The 20,977-nt window shown below is 38.5% G+C and overlaps 1 protein-coding gene across 2 annotated transcripts in view; it reads right to left on the minus strand.

Annotated features, from left to right (window-relative positions):
• SLC6A2 (solute carrier family 6 member 2) overlaps positions 1-20,977 on the minus strand; it is a 62,612-nt gene that overhangs the window by 18,131 nt on the left and 23,504 nt on the right. For both annotated transcript variants that reach the window (XM_015873888.3, XM_085551781.1), the window contains exons 4-9: positions 18,723-18,960; positions 7,757-7,895; positions 7,003-7,137; positions 3,050-3,153; positions 879-1,003; positions 123-235 (exon numbers count right to left, since the gene is read on the minus strand). In XM_015873888.3, the coding sequence (XP_015729374.3) occupies positions 123-235; positions 879-1,003; positions 3,050-3,153; positions 7,003-7,137; positions 7,757-7,895; positions 18,723-18,960 (854 nt within the window). The remainder of the gene's footprint in view (positions 1-122; positions 236-878; positions 1,004-3,049; positions 3,154-7,002; positions 7,138-7,756; positions 7,896-18,722; positions 18,961-20,977) is intronic.

Raw genomic sequence — 20,977 nt, forward strand, 5'->3', positions numbered from 1 at the left:
AGGGAGGGTACACAATGTTTATTTGAAAAGCAACAAAACCACTGTTTAAGGTAGATACTGTTCCTGTTATATTCTGTAACTGTAAAGGAGAATGGTCAAGGCTAGAAGGAAAAAATACTCACAGAACTATCGATGCCAAGAGTAAGGAGCATGATGAAGAATACCACAGCCCAAAATGTAGATCCCGAGAGAGTTGAAATTGCCTCTGGATAGAGGATGAAAACTAAACCAGCTCCTGAAATAGAAAGAAAAAAGAGAAGTAATACAGGAATATGTCTCTTAATTTCATAATAGTGTGTATTTTAATGAGATAAGGTGTGACTAAATTGACTAATTGACATCAGTCCACATCACATTCTGAGTAGCTGTCAAAACAAAAACTGGAATCCATTCCATTCTTTTTGCATTTTTACTAATCTTCTATGGGATTCACAGTTTTACTGGATATTTTTTGGTCATGTATTAGAAAAAGATCCTTATGGATGCAGGCTATGCTGTTTGACAAGAGAATTCTTGGATGTGATAAGTGAAATGTGGGAAATGAAACCATGGGTGACCTGTTACAGGTGAAAGGACTACAGCTAACCTCACTGGAACTGGTCAGAACATTTAGGTATGGCATTAAAGAGCAACATTCCTCTGAGATTCTATACAGTGGTAGATCTGTTTGCTGAACTTGAGAGGGGAAAGATGGCAGGGAATCTCACTGCAGCAGAGCTGAGATGAATCAATACAGTTTACAGTTTGCATTTCATCGAGGCACCTTCACACAGTTTTAGCTCCAAGTAAGTTCACTAAGGTCACTTAGATGAGATTTGATACTTTGGAAATGGTGGATAAAAAGGAGAATTAAAAGTAGTCTAAAATTCACTTCTTACCTTCAGTGGCTACATCCTCAATTTTAACTTTGTGCTCATGAGCCATGTAGCCCAGAATGGAGAAAATTGCAAATCCTGAGATGAAGCTTGTGACACAGTTAATGGTGCTAGTCAGCAAAGCATCCCTAATGATGGAGAGAAAAATAGCCCAGTAGAAAAGGAAGTAATATTAAGGTGGGGACTGTTATAAAGATAGAAGTTTCACAAGACTTCGCAATTATACAATAGCCATGAACATCAAAAGCTTGTATCAGCATACACTAGAAAATGACCTACTTCTGTTTCCTAATTTGATTTAACACTGAGTTCTGCTCAAAAAGAAAAGCAGTATAGATTCAAGGAGTAAATTCATCATCCTGGTAGCCATAACTAGCCATAGGAAAAGAGTGGCCTAAGAAGAGAGCCTCACTAGGGAATGCTTAAAATAGTCTGAAGCAATTCATGTGAACAGATGTGCAGGAACATTTTCAGATAACTCCAGTGAAGTTTTAGCAAGCTGTGCTCCCATTCAGATTAATGATAGTTATCTGCTGTAATAAGGTCCCTTCATCTATGAAGCCATCTAGGCATTTAAAAAACAAACCCACAATACACTTTTAAAATCAACTTCTACAATATTTAACCTTTAAACCAAATTGGCTGTTGTGGCAAAGCTGTTGTTTCTTCACTCTGCCACAGTATTATGATAGACAAACGTGTTTTCATTTGTATTAGCAGCACCTATCACCAGACATAGCTCAAGGACAATCAGGCCATGTGTCTCTAATGAACATGCCTCCCTAACCTACTGAATGGCTGATAAGTAGTCTTCTGCTGGACATGACCTTTAGAATAGAGGAAATATCTCAGTGAACATTAGTGATGCCAAACGGTGCTTCAATAAGCAGAAAGTAAATATTTCCTCTCATCAGTTATGCTACCTGGAAACATAGGTGGCAAATACCAAACTTTGTTCTCCTCTGGATATTACTATGCTTTGACAACACTAAAGAATTTGTCTTACAGTGAAAGCAGGTCTTGTCAAGTAACAGTGGACAAATATAGCAAGCTAAGAACTAAATATTATGATTCACATATAGTCTTTGGTATTTTCATAGTTTCAAGTGTATTTCTTCCATTTTGGAGCAAAATTTCTCAGAATATAGAGGACAAAAACTGTTTTTCAGGAAGCAAATTGTCAGTTTAATGCAAAATAAATTGCAGAAGATAATAAGCAATATTTGGACAATGGTTGTGGCTAGCTTTCCAGGTGATGGGTTCTCAAACCTGCTAGTATCACCTACTGTAAGCAATAAGGGGATCTAAATTCACTCCAGGTTAAGTATAAAGTTCTCTGAAGTCAGCGAAAATATTCCATACTTTTAGGTTTCAATCCATTTATTCAAATCTTTGTTCTCTTGCATCCTTAATCTAGTAGTTGGCAACCCTGCCCACAGCAGGGTGGGGGTGGAAAGGTGGTGAAACTAGATGATCTTTAAGGTGCTTTTCAACACAGACCATTCTATGATTCTTTGATCCTTCCACTGGTACATATTTGCTATCCATCAGTTCACAATGTATTTATAATAAGCATTCTTTCTGAATTTATATTGCAAGGGAATTCTTTTTTAAAAGATGCTTGTTTTCATTCCAAGGTGGAATGTTAACAAAACTTCTAAATGTTGGAAGTTCTCAGGAGATGCAGAGCAGCTTTGGTTGGATTTTCATGGCGGTGATTCAGCAGAACACTTAAAAGCTGACTTGATTTAAAGAACATTCCTAAACTGGAGCTCGACATAAAATATCGAAACAATCACACAACACTAAAACAGTTCTAGAAACTGGAATCCTTCTGCTTTTAGTTCCTGGACCAGTAAGCTTTAATCCTCCGTTCGCTGTTGTTCTTAATGGTACGTTTGAAAGGCAAACACAAGCACAGTTTACACAGCTGTCTAAAGTCTTAACCCTAATCCCGTTCTGTTTTGCAGTGCAGCAGATATCTTGGCAAGTTCCTGTTACTAAAATTTCAGTTAGACTGTTTCAAGTTTGGGGTTGGTTGCTATGTCCACACAAGTCTGACCATCATTAATATATGACTGAAGATAAAAAGGTACCTTAGCATTTATTCCTGCTGCATTTAACAAGTAAAGAGTATTATTCTGAAACAGTAATGAAAGAATAGTTTGTCTTACCTGTAACAGTTGTTGTCAAACTTATTGTAACTGGCAAATGCAATTAAAACACCAAACCCAGCTCCTAAGGAGTAAAATATCTGAGTAGCCGCATCAATCCATACCTGCATAATGACAGCAACGTTGTCAGAATGTCAGTTCAGTTTAAAAGTTACATCAGGCAAATGAGAGGATGGTACAAAGCAGATGGTATAGAATGTAAATGATCAGTTCTCATGCTCACAGGAATGTTAAGTGCTTAACAGAAATTGGTAAAGGCTAATGCAGTGGACAAGCCTGCGGAGCATGGACTCTGTGGGGAGTCCACTTGGTTCTGTACTTCAGAGCTTTTGATGAGTACTGAACTGATTAGATGAATTTTTCTCCTGGCTGGCAGGAATGCATTTCCACCAGTTCTTGTTCCAAGTTAGTTTGGAATGTACAACCAAACACCTAAAATAGTTTCTGGGTCAAGAGTTACAGGACATTTTCTTTCCCATAAGACCGCCTTATTCATGGGACTGTAATTATGCTTTAGACAATGCTTTCTTTCTTCAGATGCTGAAGCATGACTGAAATGCTGTGAACAGAACCATCCAATTTTTTTCCCCCCTCTTTCTTTCTCACTTGTTTGGAGAAGGAGTTCCTCCTGTGATAGTCATTAAATGTCAGGTTAGACACAGCTCAGACATTTCCAGAACTGTCCACTAGGGAAAACTAATTAAAATGCTGTAACACGTTCTGAAATGACTCTCCAGCATGCTGCTATAATGCTATCCGCTCATGATGTGCAGACAGCTGTCAGGAACAACACCATAGTGCTGGATCAGGAACCTGAAAATAGTCTCCACTGATTAATGGGGGTTTCTTTTTACAGTTGTTAAACAGAGATATTTATTTAAACAAACATCTTCCAGCTAAATTCATCAAGGGCAACAGAGTCAATGGAGCAAATAATTCTCAGCGTTTCTAAAAATGAGATCTTCATCTTTGGCTAAATCTGCCAAGTACTCCAGATGACCAAAAGCACTGGATTTTATTTTCATCCCTCTATTGCAAGATCAGACCCAATTCATCTATTTAGTTGGGACACTATAATGAATCTAGGATGCTTATGAACTCCATCCAATCCATCCGAATGTTAATGCTAAGCCTTCATATTTGACCCAAGCCAAAGAAAGAGAGCTTTATCCAAGGTTAACATGATGCATGGGAGCATTTATGCTAGTGATCTGTTTTCTCACTGTAGACACTTTCAACAACTGCTTGCTGACGTCTGAAAACTGCTCATTGAACTCTGGGCTTGGAAATAACTATTGAGAGTTGATAATTACTTTGAAGAAAATCCATTATGTTTACAGTAAACCAGGGGAAAGGTAGATATGGTTTTCTTAAGCTGCATCTCTTATAGGGATTAAGATCATGGATCTCTTATTAAATAGAAATTTAACACTGTAAAATGAATTTCTTGCTCATTCCTCTTATACCCTTATTATACCCTTAATATTCTGCCTCCAAACAAAGGTGAAGATCAAATAGGGTTGTACTCTTCAAAGACCATTTTTGTGAGTGAGAGTATAGGAGAAGTGTAAAAATTCCTGGTTTTTTTTGGTTTGTTTTTTTTTTTTTTCCCAGAAAGTGCTGACCATAAATTGTATGCCTGAATTATTTTAAAATGCTTTTTTTCCTAAGTTATATTTATATGTGCGCTACCTTCTATTGCTATTCAGCTACTGTTAAGTCCGTGTAAGTCCTGTTGATGCAAGTAAGAGATCAGCAGGTGCCTGCCAAAGGAGTTTCCTGTATGTTTAGTTGTCTGTTCAGTCTTCACTCATAATTTCCATTTCCTAATCACAGGAAAATAAAGTTGAATGAAAAAAGAACAGAAACTGGAAATTCTGTTAGGACTAAGATGAAATGCAAAACATTATCTTTGTTATAATGAAGTGAGACAGAAGATGACCACTGGGACTGGTTCTTCTGCAGTTTATGTCCATAGTTCGTGCTGAATGTCTTCTGATAATTATTAAAGCATATTTTATGGTAAGATACTGCTCTTATATGCACTGGAAGTGGGAAAACAAAATCAAACATTTTACTGTTGACTGTCATCAGTGTTTCCAGCTTTCTTTGTGGTTGTTCATACTATAATATATTTAAATACATGTCCTTTTCTTGTGTATATGGATTTAAGGAATCCATATGCTGTGTGGATAAGAAGCACTGTGTGCACCTCCAGATGCTATACACTCTTCAGAAAACTTGTTAGGGTGTATGAAAGAGTTCCTACTTCTCAATGTCTGATTTAATTCCATCTGTAACTCCGATTCCTTTAGTAGAATGGAAATGTAATTGCCTTTCTACACAAACGTTTAATGTGTCCTTTTGTGCACTGGGGATGATTACTGGGACTTTTATAGCTCTTGGAATTTCAGCAAGGAATGTTGTTAGTCATTGGTCTAACAAAGAGGTCCTCAGGGGAATATGTTTTCCTCTTAATAAGAGTGGCCATCTGTGGATTCAATGAGTGAGAGCTGAGGTGTCTTAGGGCTTTCTCACTGCTGTGTAGTATATGGCCTTAGAAAATGAGAGGACCTTAACATGGATCCTTTGCAGGATGCTTTAGTGCCTTGTGCAGGAGCACAGGCAGAGACTGCTGCAGGTCATCACTATGACTTTTTTTTTTTTGTTGGGTTCATCATTTGGGAGAAAGAAATCATAAATGAGAACCAGTTTGGGAATTTTCTCTTTATCTGCAGTCTCTTATTCTAGAGCAAATTTTTAAAGTTATCTGAAAAGCTTAGTCATAGCAAGAAATACGTTCAGGGTCAGCCAAGCAGCAGCTGCAAAAACGTTAAGACAAGAAACAGCAGTGACCAGAAGTATCCTTCCAAATGCAGAAGACAGCTGTGAGTATGGAGGCCTAGATGCAGAGCTGATGCAAGCTGAAATAGCTCCATGGACATCCAGAATGTGCAATGTTTTTTCTCAGCAGTACTTAAAATATGAAAAATCAGGATAGAATGTATAGGAAATGTACAGTTCAGCTACGCGCTGAATATACAGACATCTCTAAGAGCTTTCCAATTTTCAAGACAGTTCATTTCCTACTAGTAGGACTACATCCACAGAGATATTCTGAGTTGTTTCTTAGACAGCGTTGTTTTTAGAATAGGACTGTGGAAAAATCTATTTGTACTCACCAGACCATTGTTCACTGTTGGTCTGAAATGCTGACAGTTTCATCAGTTAGTGACTAGACTTGTGCATCTTGACTTAAATGAATGCTATAATTTGTACTTTCAAGGTACTCCACTTGAGTTGGTTTGGGTGGAATTCATGAGAATGTCACAAAATGTTAAGTGATACGGTGAAATGTACATTACTTTCTATAGAAAGATGAGAACATTGTGCTATTGGATGTGTCCTTCATATGAATGACAGTGATTATGTGAGTTAATACCCTGCTCTTATTACAGAGCTTATAGGCCTGGATTTTTGTTTGCCAGTTTAATGTTTTGCCAAGTGATTCAAAAAGCAAAATTTTCTTCTTGAAGTAGTTCTCAGCCTTTAGAGAGCTGAATTTTTTATCATTCAGTTTTCATGTGCAATACCTTTTTGTGTTATTTACAGGGTGCACAGTCAAAGACTGGACTTTTCAAGGGACATGTGTACCTGAAACAGCCCTTGGGCAGTTTCTTAGTGATCAGTACAGTCTGAATTCAGGCTAAGGTACTCCTGTGATGGGGGATGCTGGAAATTCAGACTACCAGAACTAGTATGTATATATGGTATACATATGGTGTGTATATATATACATATATATACATGTATGTATGTATACCAGAAATAGTATGTATTCAAAAGCAGAAATTTGACTGTAGTATTTTCAGAATTTAGATCTAATAATTTCAGTTTAGTCATTGCAATAGCAGGTTTAATAACACAGAATGAGAGCAGAAGAGTACACTTACCGTGGCTTCTTTTAATCTTCTGAAATCTATATGCAGATATGCATTTATTCCATTGTATGCACCAGGCAGGGTTATTCCATGTATTAACAAGACAAATAATACAACATAAGGCAAAGTGGCTGTTATCCATACAACCTGCAGACAACAGAGATCCTAAAGGTTAATAAGTTGTTACAGAAGATTTAAGAATGTGTGAAAAATACAGCTGGTACTTTCTTGGTTTTGTCCATACAGTTCTATGGAGAAGCTCTTTATTGTAGGCCTTGGAGGAAACACTGTAAAGCATAACGAAGGGTCTGCTATCATTGCCTGATATTGAATGATACTTTCATGGAAATCTAACCCCAGAATTTCTGGTGAGATGTTTTCGGAGGGATATCAAAGAGAAACTTCAAATTTCTTTTCTTAGGCATTTATTTTCCTTCTCATGGCATTTTATGTAACAACAAAGCATGAAAACATCAGTATGTTTGGCTAAGAATGGGGTGCACAGACAGTCTAAAGCATGTGTTTTCTGGGTGACACTACCAGTGCAGAATTGAAAATGTAACATCATGCAAGCAGAATTGGTAGATAGAATAACAGCTGAATCTGGATTGTGTTCTTCCACTGCACATATACGGAGGTCTCTCACATGATTTAGTCCCTGAGATTCCCTCAGATACAGTGATTTAGTCTTTAGTTCCCAAAATAAGGACACTTCTGAAAGGAGACAAAGAATGTAGTTGAGATAGAAGGACAATATTATCTCTACCTTTCCTGAAGTCTTCACGCCTTTCCACAGACTAAAGAAAAGAATGATTACCACCACCAAGAGGCAGAGGGAAAGTTGCCAGCGAGGCAAGCCAAGGTCGTGGATTCCACGGCTTTCATGCAGGTGCAGAACTCCTCGCCTGCATACCAGATACACAGAAACAAAGCCAAGTCACTGGGGGAAAAGGGCTTATATCTATCCCATCCTGTGGGCAGTGTAAATGGATGCATTGTGCTAGGAGCTGCCCCATAGTCATATGCTGTGCTGCTTCCCACATTTTGGAAGTGTCATTCTTTATCTTCTAGTTTCTTTGCACGCTGAGCAGATGCCCAGAGAAGCTGCAGAATCTCTGTCCTTGGAAATTTTAAAGCTTGGCCAGTAAAGACCCTGAACAGACTGATTTACTTTTGAAGTTGTATTAGATATCCCTCAGAGATCTCTTTCAACTTAAATTGTTCTGTGACTCTAGATAAGCAAGCAGCTGGCTTCCTGCACCACAGGCAGTGAGTTTCTGATTGAATAGACTACTGTGAGGCTGCAAATGGGTAAAGTGGTTGGATAGGAAAAGCAACAGTTGGTGAATTCAAAATGGACATAGAACACTTTGTTTTTCATTGACAATAGCAGAAGCAGAGTAATTCTTTTTAGATCAACAAAAAGAAATGTAGAAAAGAGTATTTCTCCCAAGGACTAGTGATGTCAAAACACTAGTGAACTGTCAAAACATATTGTGTGCACAAGACAGAGGGATGTGGTTAATGTTACCATGAATCTCCCTTCCTTCCATTTATTCTGTGCTGCTGAGGGGTTGTGTTGCTTGTTCAGATCTACATAGAAATATTTCACTTAAAGCCATGTTTGCAAAGAGGAATGTCATTGTGTTTGGAGCCCTGTACCATGGGGCAACTGCAAAGCTGACTCCTGGTTCTGTATCAGCTCTATGGATTGTTGGCTTGGGGATGCAATTTCTTTGTGTTTCATTGTCCATTCAGAACAAATAATTGTGATCTTTCTTTCTCCTCCTCTTTCTCTATTGCCTTTATTTGCTATGCACCACTTAGGTAAAATAGATAGTTGATCTCAACTGATACTGTGATAACAGGCTTAGCACTATGATAACACAAACAAGTGAAATTGATGAATCCCCTGTCAGTGGAGGACCTTGATATATACAAGATAACTGCATTTTGGAGCAACTGAAGTACAGAGTCATTTCCCCTCTGTGACTGCAGGCAGGTGGACAGTAAAGCCTGAAGATTCCATTCCTGCCCCGCTAACTGTGCATATGTTCTCTTCCTAGATAGCTGGTACTTCATAGATATCTTCAGCACTTGTCTTATCAGGCCAGAGATGAGTCAGAACTCTGAGACAGAGCAAATCAGTGTAAACTTAAATGGGGAAAACTGAATGTGTGTCTATACTAATTTAACTGTAGAAGCATGCTGGGAAGATAAAGGCCCACTGATACAACCCATTTAGTAATCTACAAGTGTAGCATATAATTCCATTTTCATACCAAAGGTATCTAGATCTGATTGGCCAAGGACTTAACAGTTCTATAGCTTCTCATGTTGGTGTTCAGTAGGAAATACTGTATCCTTGGACTGCTACTATTTTATATCCTTAGTTGAATAAAAGATTCTTTTAGAAAACATCCTCCTAAAACAAGCAGCTGCTCGATTCCTGTGGCACTACAAAGATAATTACATGCGAGGCATTAAAACGGTAATGACAGTGTGTCTGTAGCATATATTCAAAGAACCTTCCTATTTAGAATGTATGAGTTTAACTCTTATTATACAACCTGTATAGCTAAGTCCTCAGCTGTTATCTGTCTAAACAGCAAAATGATGAGAGGCAGACTTTTTTATATCTCATTTTAAAAAATTATTAAATGTAAACCGGTAGGTGGATCTAATTCAGCTTTTCCCTAGAAAGTGAATGGAAGCTATTCACTGTTCTGCTGGTAGAGTGTGTTTTCATGGGGATCCAGAAGTGTGAATGGATTCTGGGCAGAGATGCTTGATTCTGTTCTAAACTTACCAATTTGAGCAGTGTTAAATATAGTTGGAAAAGCATGACAGATTCAGATATGAAAATCTGTCCAGAGACTGGAAGAAATTTTGCAGTCTGTTCTGTCGCAGTTATACTATTACCATTATTATAGTTGGATGCTATGAAGTCCTTTGGATTACAATATGTAGATGAACCTTTAGAAGAACAGAACCTGAACTTGCACTCTTTGTGTCCGTTTAACCTTTTATTCTTCCTGCCTAAACATTTTTCTGGATTTTAAAAGAAACCTGCTTCCTTCTGTTTGCTCTCCAAGGAGCAGCTAGTAACATATTGATGTTAAGGAACACTTGACAGAACTGCTACTTCAAGTGTGGCATCCCCAAGATTCTCCACACCAAGAGTTCTGCTCCCTTAATTAGGATAAGGGATCATAAAATAGGAAGAGAAAAAATATTCTGTAGCCAGTTAAAACAGCTGTGTAACTGAGCAACTAGGCAAGGACATTTTCATAGACCACCGCTGTTTCTGAGAATGATTCCTGGTAGATTTTGCTTCCTCTTCCTTTATTTATTTATTTATTTCCTTTCTGACCTCTTAAGTCCTATAAGCTTTCTGAAAAAAAAACCCTTTCTGAAGGTGGCTGGGTAGCAAGTCATGAGTGTTTACCAATTAGAGGCTACGTTTGGGTTCCAGCTGCAGCAAAAAGCAAGAGATCTAGCAGCTAGACTGTGATTTGAATTGAGATGTGCTGACATCTGAATAGTTGGAGAGGAGAAGCAGCAGTCAAACTATTAGACTAGACTTTCTTGGCTTAAAGGATAGCTCCAGAATGTACTTTGTAAAGCACTCATTTTTTAACAAGGGCAAATCTGAAAAGAGTTGAGCATTTATGTTCATCAGTGTTACCATACATCAGAAATGCTATAGAAAATCCAGTTAGCAGCTCAGTTATGCCACGATTATTCCTGTTTCCCATCAAATAATACTTTATTTCAGGAGCAGCTGAGGCTGAGGCTGCTTTCCCTCTGTTTCTCCTAAAGCCACTGCAGTGAAAGATGTGAAAGATCTGTGCCTGGCTACTTTAGATTATACTCAATTGCTTCCCTTGCAATGGCCACAAAGAAGAAAATGGGAAATAAGTGGTACTGCAAGATTCTCCATTCATAAAGCTTTGAGCCTGAAACATTCGAGTTCAACCTGTTGATATTACAGCAGAATAATGCAAGATGCCACATCCATTCCTATACTGAAATTGTCTTACTGAAGGATCATCCCATTTCTGAGTGCTATAAAGATGTGTATGTGTCATAGGCAAAGTGGCATAAAGTGATCTCTTAAATCCCCACACTGGGGAGTCAGTTGCAGCACTTGGTATCAGTTCTGTCATTGGCTTTAAATTGTGCTCGGAACTACTGAGGATGATTCTTGTTTCCTAAGTATAGAGATTTTGTCCACATCTAATAAAATAAACTCAAAAGTCACAGCTGTGTGTCAGAGAGAAAACAACAATTAGAGACAATAAGATGTAAAGAATATTTTGCCTGGAGATCCTCATTACTGGGAAAAAAAAAAAAAGTGAAAATAGATGAGGAATATATGCAAAAAGAATGAGAAAATATTGAGGAGGGATGGAGAATAGACACTAACAGATGAGCTGATGGAAAGTAGAATGCAGACATACTGTGCTGAGCTAAATAAAAGAGGAGCAAATAAGAAATTAACTTTTTCAGCCGTTTGTGCAAAGGAGCCTGATTTATGCCAAGACTGCTTTCCATGTAAGGGACTGTAAATTACATTTGCAATGACTTTGAGACTGTAAATACAGGTCCCAAGAGTCTGTCTGCCTAATTGCAAGAGGAGCAGGAATATAAAGTCATTTCAGCTTGAAGTTGCATTCAGAGATTCCAATTTCTCTCTCCAGGAGATTTATGCTGGTCCTTCCTTTCCCAGTGCTCCCTGCTGGGAAGATTCCACAAGTCAGTCTGTAACTCTGGCACCAGTTCTCCTGCTCCTTCCTCACCACAATCAGCTAAAGGCAAGAAGTTCACCTCTAGTGAAATCAGCCAGTGACAAGTTGTTCACTGGATCGCTGTCTTTTGTTTTGTCTGTGTGTAGCACTTGGTTCCTCTTTCATGTGGTGTCAGAGAGCCAACAGGAAGCCCATCTATTGGGTGCTCACATATAAAACCTACAAAAGATAGGTTACTGAGGAGGAAGGGGGCTGCTGCACAGAGGGACTCAGTAACTTGAGGAGTCACAACTCTAATAACAGCTTTTGACGCAAACCTGTGTCTTAGTGTTCCCATCCATGCAATGAAGATTACTACAGCCCCTTCCTAAATTTACCTTTCCTAAATTTACCTAAATTCAATGTGATACTCAGAAGGGTGTCTATCATCCAGTTTCTAGATGGTTTGTAGCAGATTTGAGATGGAAAAATGTGATAATTAATTTATCAGCAAGTTGACTAACAGATCTACAGTCTGGAAAAAATTGAAATTCTTCCAACAGAAAGCTTTTATTAGAAACAGAATTGTTTGATTTTAGTGTTTGTAAACATTACTTCTGCGTGCAGAGTTGTCCCTGAGAAATGACTGTTAAATCTGGAGGAGATGGCAAATGAATGCAAAACAAACGTGCTGTAGCTTTCAAAAATAAAATGTAGGGAGTTGTACAAGTATTCTTTCAAGTTAGTATTCACTTCTGGGGGATCATGTCCAACTGATTCTCTTAGAATGAGTATTGAGGAAATTGAAAAAGATATAAATAGATTTAAAACTGATCTTCTGAGCTCTGTTCCCTATCCTGGCAGTTAGACCAGCTTTTATGATTTAAAATTTAATGTGAATTGTAGACTGAAGATGCTAAAAGCACTGACAGTGTATACAGTGAGCAATCTATAGAAATTAAATTACATACTCAATTTAGAAAGCAATTAGAGGCATGATAATTGTACTCATTAAGAAGGCTCTCCTAGAAGCATCTCCTGCATTCGTATATTTGTGCAACCAAAGTTGTTCTTGCAGCTAGTTTCTTCTGGGGTATAAAATATAGTTGTTTCTTCCTGAAACAGAGCTTCCCTGTGGAAGACTCTCTGGATTAAGTAGCATCATATGGGGGTATTCTGTGCAGTTTGCCATGCTCCTGGTACAGATGCAGTACTGCTTTTACTGCCATGCTGTTTCCACAGCAGTTGCACACAAGCTGTATGTGCACAGCTATGTGGGGTGGGGGACCAGAGTTGGTTCCATGTGGGTCAGGCACAGATCCCTGTGCTGTACTTGTGGTGCTGGGTGTGATGTGCAGGGAGCTGAGAAACTGTGAGGAATCTCAGCTCTGCTATACTGTTGTATAGCAGAGCTATATATACAGCTGCTGTATGAGCTTTTGGGTGCCTCTGTGGTGCATGCTAAAGAGCTTGGGACAAGTCTGATATCATGGGTATAATAAGTAGCATCACTGCAGAGCAGGACAGCATCCTGGCTCTAGGAGAGTGTTCTCCAACAGCCTTGTCTTCCTTGTCTGGGTCTTTCCATTTCTCAAGTTATTTCAGCTCCCTCTTGTGTTGGAGAATGGAGCTATATAGTATGAGGGGTTTCAAGCTATACATTGGGAATCACTTTCAGAAATATAATTTACCAGTGGCGTCCTGGTTGGCCAATAGTAAATTGATATTTGAGCTGAATGAAGTAGTATCTCTTCTTGAATCATGATCATGAAATAGTAAATGGCTACCAGGACTAAGGTCTTCTTTCATAAAGGATGTTTACCTCAACTCACTGAAGTCCTTATCCTGTTTAATTCTCCCATTCACTTTGTAATGCTGATCTCACGTGCTGTTTGTGCCACGTCAGCACATTCAAGCCTGCATAGCAGTTTGAAGAAGAGGGTTTAAAAAATTGCTTTTAAACCCATTATACTGAGACTTGGAGATGGAAGGGGAAAGCCTGAATCTGACCCTTTAGTAGTTCTAATGAATACGAAACTCATGAAACAATGTTTGTTGTTGGAGCTTATATGGCAAAGCAGTTAGAGCACATGAGCTCCCCCAGTTACCACAGCCCTTAATCAAATTCGGCATTCAAATTCCTCTACAGAAAGCAAAATGTCAAACACAAGTAGGTGCACTACATCAGTGCTACCTTATAGAGAGCACCTGATGAGAACCAGGTGAGTCCAAAGAGGTGGTGCCTGTGTGGCACACCTGCTGGCTTTGCCTTGAGCAACACATGCAAGAGGAAGGATGTGCTGTGGAGAGTCTCTACCTTGGCTTGCCAGGATTTCAAAGTCAAGGTAGCCCAGGAGAGATGCTGTAGCAGTGCCCCTGGCCATTGTAATGATTGCTCACAGCCTGGTACGGCTACCAAACTACAAAGAATTCTGTGTAAAGATAAGCAGTTAAATTCTTCCTGCAAGTTAGCACAAAGCAGGCTGTTATGCCTGTAGTGTAACGTGCTGCTCCTGATGTGTGCTCATGAAAACCCTCTGGAAAAGTTAGCTTGGCAAAGTTGTTATTCCTCCAGCCTTCTCAACTTGTTATAAAAAGGCTTGTTGTGGGTTAGGAATCATTTCCATAAAGCTGTCCAAAACCTAAGGACATGTGTACACATGTGGATTGATTTTCACTGTACTCACATTTCATTTCTTTTCTCTTTGTGTAAGGGAATGGCCAACAAATGTGGAGGTGTGAGCATAGATGAAAAGCAAATTTCAAAGCTACACTTGTAAATGTTTTTGGAATAGCTGTTCTTCCTGTGCATAAATACTTTCAACCAAAAATTTCTGCACAGTGAGCCAAAAAGAGAAAGATTATCAATTTACACAGTTGAGTTCAAAAACATTCTGCAGTCAAAAAGTCAATAATACATGATGTGCAGGGATGCACATATGTAAATCTCAAACTATGAACTTGCAAACAAGACATTCAAACATTTTGTAATTATCCCCATTCATGTCATCTTCTCTGAATCAGTGTTTATTTGCAAACACAATTCCTGATGCTTACAGCTGAGCTGGTGTTTTCTCTCTTTTGGGCAGGTTGATTCACAGATGTTTACATGGGGAAGGCTGGTGCCCATAGCACAGGTCACTCCATTTGCTATGTCACAGAATTATGTGGACCTCAGTCTGCGGTGGTATTTCATATGAAGGCTTGTACCCCACAGCATGAATTTCTTACATAAAATTGGCCTTTACTTTATACAGTGTGGGTTTTTGCAGGTTATTATTTGTTCACATCCTCCTCCTAAATTAACGTGTATTGATACGATAGGCATGGACTGTTGCAACCCAATGCCTTTTTGCAATTAATCTCTCCTGAGCATGCCTGTGAGTTGTACTGATTTCCTTTCTTGAATCTGGTGGGAAATATTCCCTATTAAAATGTGTTTTATTTCTAAAACAGAAAGAATGGGTTACAGCTCTGGGAAAAGCAGTGTCAGAAGGAAATAACTGTAGCTCAAAGGATTTGTTGATAATTTTGCTACTTTGTTTAAGAAACTGTTAAGATTTGTTCCTGCAGGAACAAATTTCTTTTCATACGTGCATAAGGATTTACGCTTTTGCTCTTCCAAACTGGTACTTTTTGATTGTCAGCATAAATGAAAGCAAGATGGAAGCCAACTCTTTCCAGACACAAGGATAAAGTATGCCTGAATTCAGATTAACTATTTAAATAGGAATGCTATGGAATAGATAGAGGAGCTTTTTACTTTTTTGAGAGATGGACTTTTGTTCTTCTGAATAAATGTTTTTAATGAGTCATTTTAACATACGTTGAATGGATAGGATGTCCTCTGCATTGTTTGTTTAATTGCAAGCTACTAAAGAGGGAAATAATCAGTACACCTCCAAAGAAATGTGGAACTGACTTAATTCCTGGACTTCCCTTATGACTAAATATGAACTTATATTATAGAAGGGCACTGTTTTATTTTATCAGAATTTCAGAGAGCATGCTTAGTTAATTTTGCAGTGTGCAAGTTGCCTTATAATTCATTTTAACCATCTCTAATGTGGTATTGTAGAGGTCCTATTCCCTCCTGTGTTCCTGGTTTAAGCAAGCCACCCATTGACGTCAATGACAACTTGGCCTGAATTGAGCCTGAATAACTGAAACCAGATAGCAAAATGAAATACTCTCTAGAAAGCATAAGGATAGGACCACTTCAGCCCAAATTATTGCCTAACTCCTGAGGCTTGAAAACAAAATCTAGATAAGTTTGCCAGAGTGCCTCCGTCATGCCTTGACATGGGAATTACAATTTGAAGTGATTCCTTCCAAGTCTGTGGCTTAGTGATTTCTTCCTGCTCTCCCTCCCTGCCAAGCACTGGACAGCTGAAAGACTTGGCCTAGATCCTTAGCAAGTTTTCCTTTCTCTGTCTCAGTACAAGCAGTAAGAATTAGCATATTTCTGTGGAACTTAGTGGTGCCTTTCTGGAAGTACCACAGTAATGACACATCACTGCGCTCCCATGTCTTCCTGCAGTTTTTTCTGTGTAGCAGAGGTAGAGATGGGAGAGTCAGCCCCAGCAGCTGGGTGGTTTTAGGAAGTTTCTGCCAGCTTTGTGCTGTGAAGGACTTATGTCCCAAAGAGAGAAAGCATCTGCTTCTCTCTGAATGAAACCACAACAGCCGGATGCTTGTAGCTTGTTTTGGAAATACCTCTTTTCAGTCATTCTCCCACCGTAAAGAGAAGTCTGGTGTTTTAGGTCTCCCTGTATACATAAGTTTGCATATATTCCTGATGTAACCTAAACCTTGAATGAGAATTGAGAAGTGTCTAATGGCTACCTAGCAAGGAAAATCAGTTGTGATTCCTATGCAAACACTTGGGTAAGTTTAGAAGCAGTTCAAGCAGTAGCGCAAGATTGTCTAAGAGCACGTCATATTTTTAAGGGAGCATTTGGACTTTACTTAGAGGGGTTTTCAGAGGGAATGTAACTAGTCATACCTTTACTTGCACTCTTAGTTCATAGTATACTCATCCAACAACAGTACATTGCTTTCTAAATGTGCTATATTGAAGTGAATCTAACATTTTTCCTATTCCCTAATTCCATTACATTTAACATAAAACTCTGCAGTCGGAAGATCTAGCTCTGTCTGCAGCAAAAAGACCATGGGAGCGAGGGCAGTTATTGGATATAAGATGAAACACTGTTTTCTGATTTAGTCTATCTTTGCTAGGTTGAATCTGAACACACTGAAGCTACACAAGCATGGGTTCACACCTGAGCTTTACAGCTGGACTTGATGAGCTAATCCAAATACTGGATAATTAACATAATGCCCCTTGTGATTCCCTGTTCTTACAGATGGGAAAGCAGCTGTCACAGATTGCGTTACATGAGTTTTTTTCATTTTTGCAATATAATCTAGTTACAAAAGAATACAGGGCCTAAGGAATTAAGAACTGTCCCAAAATTCAGGAGCCAAATCGCAATCAAATGTCAGATCTGCTTTTTATTCTTACATTTAAAAAACCTGTAACTCAAGTCTATTTCATGGCAAGAAAAGAACCCTAATATGTCAAGTTTCAGTATTCACACAGAACTGCTATCAGCTGTTTCCTGGACTGGCAGAACTTAAAGCACGGTGCACAGATTCTACCACCACCCAGTATAAAGACAAAATCAACCCCAAGCATGATGTGATAAGTGAAAACGCAGAGATGCACTTTAAATCATAAATGAGCAAATAATGTGAGGATTGTATTTTGCTTTAGAAAAGCTTAAGCCCAAGACAACTATAAAGAAAACCTTTCTTTAAATTCTGGTCACATGAAGTTCTGTAATAAAACAGTTCCTTATTTGAAGATGCTGATAACATTTCTTACACTTCACTTTAAAGTCACGTTCCTGGCATTCATGTAGCCTTTTGCTAAAAATGAGTTTATAACAAAGTTCTGAACACACTGCATGCTGTCTTTGTAAGAGCAGTAGATTTCTTGGCTGTCGTTATTTGTCATTGTAGTGAGTTCCTTTAAAGTCAAATCCCCTCACTGTTTTCAAAGCATAGATACCTCTGCCCACAGTGCTTTTCTACTGATTACTGTACTGACTTCAACAAAGATCAAGCAGCCACAAATGTTCCAGACTTATAGATCTCAAGATCCCTATGGTTGGCCAAGCGCTGTAACACACACCAGGTTATTTTTGCTAACAGTGGTGTCCCTCTGTTTCAACACCTCAGCAGATGTATGCCCTAAAATTCATCCATTTCCAACACGGAAATATTGATTATTGGGATTGATTCAACAGCTGCTTCAACAATTAGTGTGATGCTCACCCTCCTTTCTCCCAATCAAATAATATTTTCCTCTGGGGATCCACAATGTAATTATTTATATGCAGATTTGTATCTTTTTTTTTTTTTTTTATACTTATCCATATACCTTTTTGATTTCAAGTGTTTAATTTGAGTGTGTCTTTGCCTGTCTTGGCCCATATTGCAGAATGCCCTTCCGCTCAGCAACTAGAAAAGGTCCATCTTTTTATAACTGTGGTGCTCCCCTCTTTGCTCAGTGCTTCGTCTCACTTCATTGAACTGCTGATCTCTGCTCTGAGACATTTTGCAAGTGGAGAACCAGTGATTACTTTGCAGCCTTAGAGTTGGCTTGGTTTGGCTTGCAGTGGTCTTTTTCATAACACTGCTCTGACTCCTCGCTCTGGCAAAGCTGGTGTGAGCAGAAATGGAATAATGTGACAGATTTGTATCTTTTGTTGAATTCCACGTTGCTCTGTGGCAAACACTGCACTTGTACTGGAGAAACTGAAGCTTGCAGAGGCAAGGGTCTTAATCATACAGGGATATAAATCAAACTTTACCTTTTAACCTTAGTCTTCTGATGCTTATTTTAGAGGCTGGATGCTAACCTATTTTATCTTCCAGTGCAAACACTCTTAGACATACACTTTGAATAAATAGTAAAATTAAGTCAACACTTACTCATAAAATTCAGCAGCAGGAGTGAGCTTGTACTTAGAGTATTTGGTGCCATTGCCAAGCACTGACGCGTTGAAGAGTTTGGGATCTGTACAGTTTGGGCTATTCCAACTGTTGTCGCAGTTCGTCCAAGGGAGCTCAAATGTGAATGATGAAAATAGATAATATAGAGACCAAGCTATGATAACGTTGTAGTAGAAACCCACGTAAAGAGCTATGAGTATCACTGCATAGCCTACACCTAAAGACAAAGGAAAATGAGATTATACATTGTATTTTATATGCAACAGTATATGCAAACACTGTAGCTTAGTACTCAGCCATAAATAATTGCAATTTTTTTTTAGATCCTCATACAGATAATTTTTTTTTTTTCATGTTTACATGCACTCCATTGACCTTAAAACAAGTAATGACATTAATGAAGTTGCAAAGCGATTGGCCTTTAGGAAATCCAGTTGTCCTTGCCAGAGAAAGAAATTAAGCATCTCAGTGTCAAAATTTGCTCTTGTAGAACTCCACAGGTGTTTTTCTTCCAATACAGAGGACTGCAAGCCCATGTTAGGAGTGAAATTCGTTTCATCTTCATGTCAGAATCCTTGGCAACTTTTCTTGGAAAAGTGAAGCTGAAGTTTCCCTGTGCCTCATGCTGAGCTTGTTTGGATCAGACAGAATTCCCCTCCTGTCTTGTTACTATTGTTCCTCTACAGATTGCATCTGTCAGCTTGTGACTATGTCCAAAACATGCACATGACATGACAGCCTGTGCCATTCCACTGAGTGGTGCAAGTGGTTCTGGAGCATATGAGTAAGTCTCTGTGAATATCAAGCTTGGGGCTAAACTGTGCAGGGACCTTCAAATTATATCGTTATATCCCTGGGATTACAGAAAGGAAGTCTAGAAGTCAAATAAAATTTAAACCTAATTCTGGGCAGAGCATTTGGTGAATCCCAGTGTTAAGCATCCTCTGATGCTTCGAACATTTCTTTTGTATTTCTGCATACCACTGAGGTGTGTTTGGTGCGTCTCTTAAGAGGGAGAGCTTTCTCCTTAAAAGAATATATGGTTTTTAATAGTTTAGGTGGAAGCTTTGTTACTTAACGGCAGAGCAGAATAAAAGCTTACTGTCACATTTATTCAGGAAGTTTGTTTTATCTTGGCTAATATTCTACTTCCATTAATCTATGAGCAGGACTGAATCCTACCCTAGGGTTCTCTGTATTTTGTGTTATGGGTAGGAACTTCATCTGCTTTATTACTTTCATCACAGCAGTGTCACAAGCACGTAAGTGTAAACTTTCATTTCTGATTTCCTTCAGTAAAATACTGCACTGGAGGCCTAACAGTTGGATATTTCTGAACTATTGTATTCCCTGATAAAGCAGTGAATTAGAACACAAGTTTCCTTGGTTTTAAATTTGCATAAGAAACAGATGCAGACTCTGAAGAAGCTGGCAGCTCAAAGTCTGCCGCATACCAAAGCTTCTTTTCCTTGGGAGGTTTTTAGTATATAAGCCAGTTTGTTCATCCCTAACACTGGGGACAGATAGTGAAAAGAAAGGTGAAACAGTATCCTGCAATCCTTAGTGCTTAAATGAACACTCAACTCCAGTGATGCATTACAATAAACACAATAGGAAAAAATATAATCACCTAAGAGGATAACTCTTAATTATTAATATAAATGGTAAAATACTAAACATGAATAAGAAGTTGCACTGAAACTGGATGATCTCTGTTCAGGGGGACAATAAAAGACATTTCATATCAAGATTCAAAAATACTCTATCCAAATGTATCTTCAGTGCCTCTTCTTTGAAATTACGAGAGTGTTCAGGAATGAATGTGCTCTCCTGTTTTTAGGTCTAACTTTTTAAATGCAGCGCTGCAACACCCACACTCTGCGAGAAAATGCAGAGATGAAAATGTGCTGCAAAGGTTACAGGGTATATTTTTAATCACATGCATTATGGGAGCATCTCACAAGAAGCAGAGCCCTTAGAGATCATTGCAATAATATTCATAGCTAAAATTAGTACTATAATGCTTTTATTTTAGGAAAGCCATTATAAATTTGGGTTGACTATGTACTTTTGAGTTAAACCATTTAAAAAACCCTGAAGCATTATGAATTTAGTAGTAAATTGTGTGCGTGCTTTATCAGATTGATCAAAACTTTAACAGTACTGAGTTTATATTAGAGCTGAGATGCAAATAAAATCAAGTATTTATTACAAGAATCATGTAACTCAGGTTC

The sequence above is a fragment of the Coturnix japonica genome, chromosome 6, assembly GCF_054131305.1.
Source record: "Coturnix japonica strain WE chromosome 6, WE-NBRP24, whole genome shotgun sequence".
Taxonomy (NCBI): domain Eukaryota; kingdom Metazoa; phylum Chordata; class Aves; order Galliformes; family Phasianidae; genus Coturnix; species Coturnix japonica.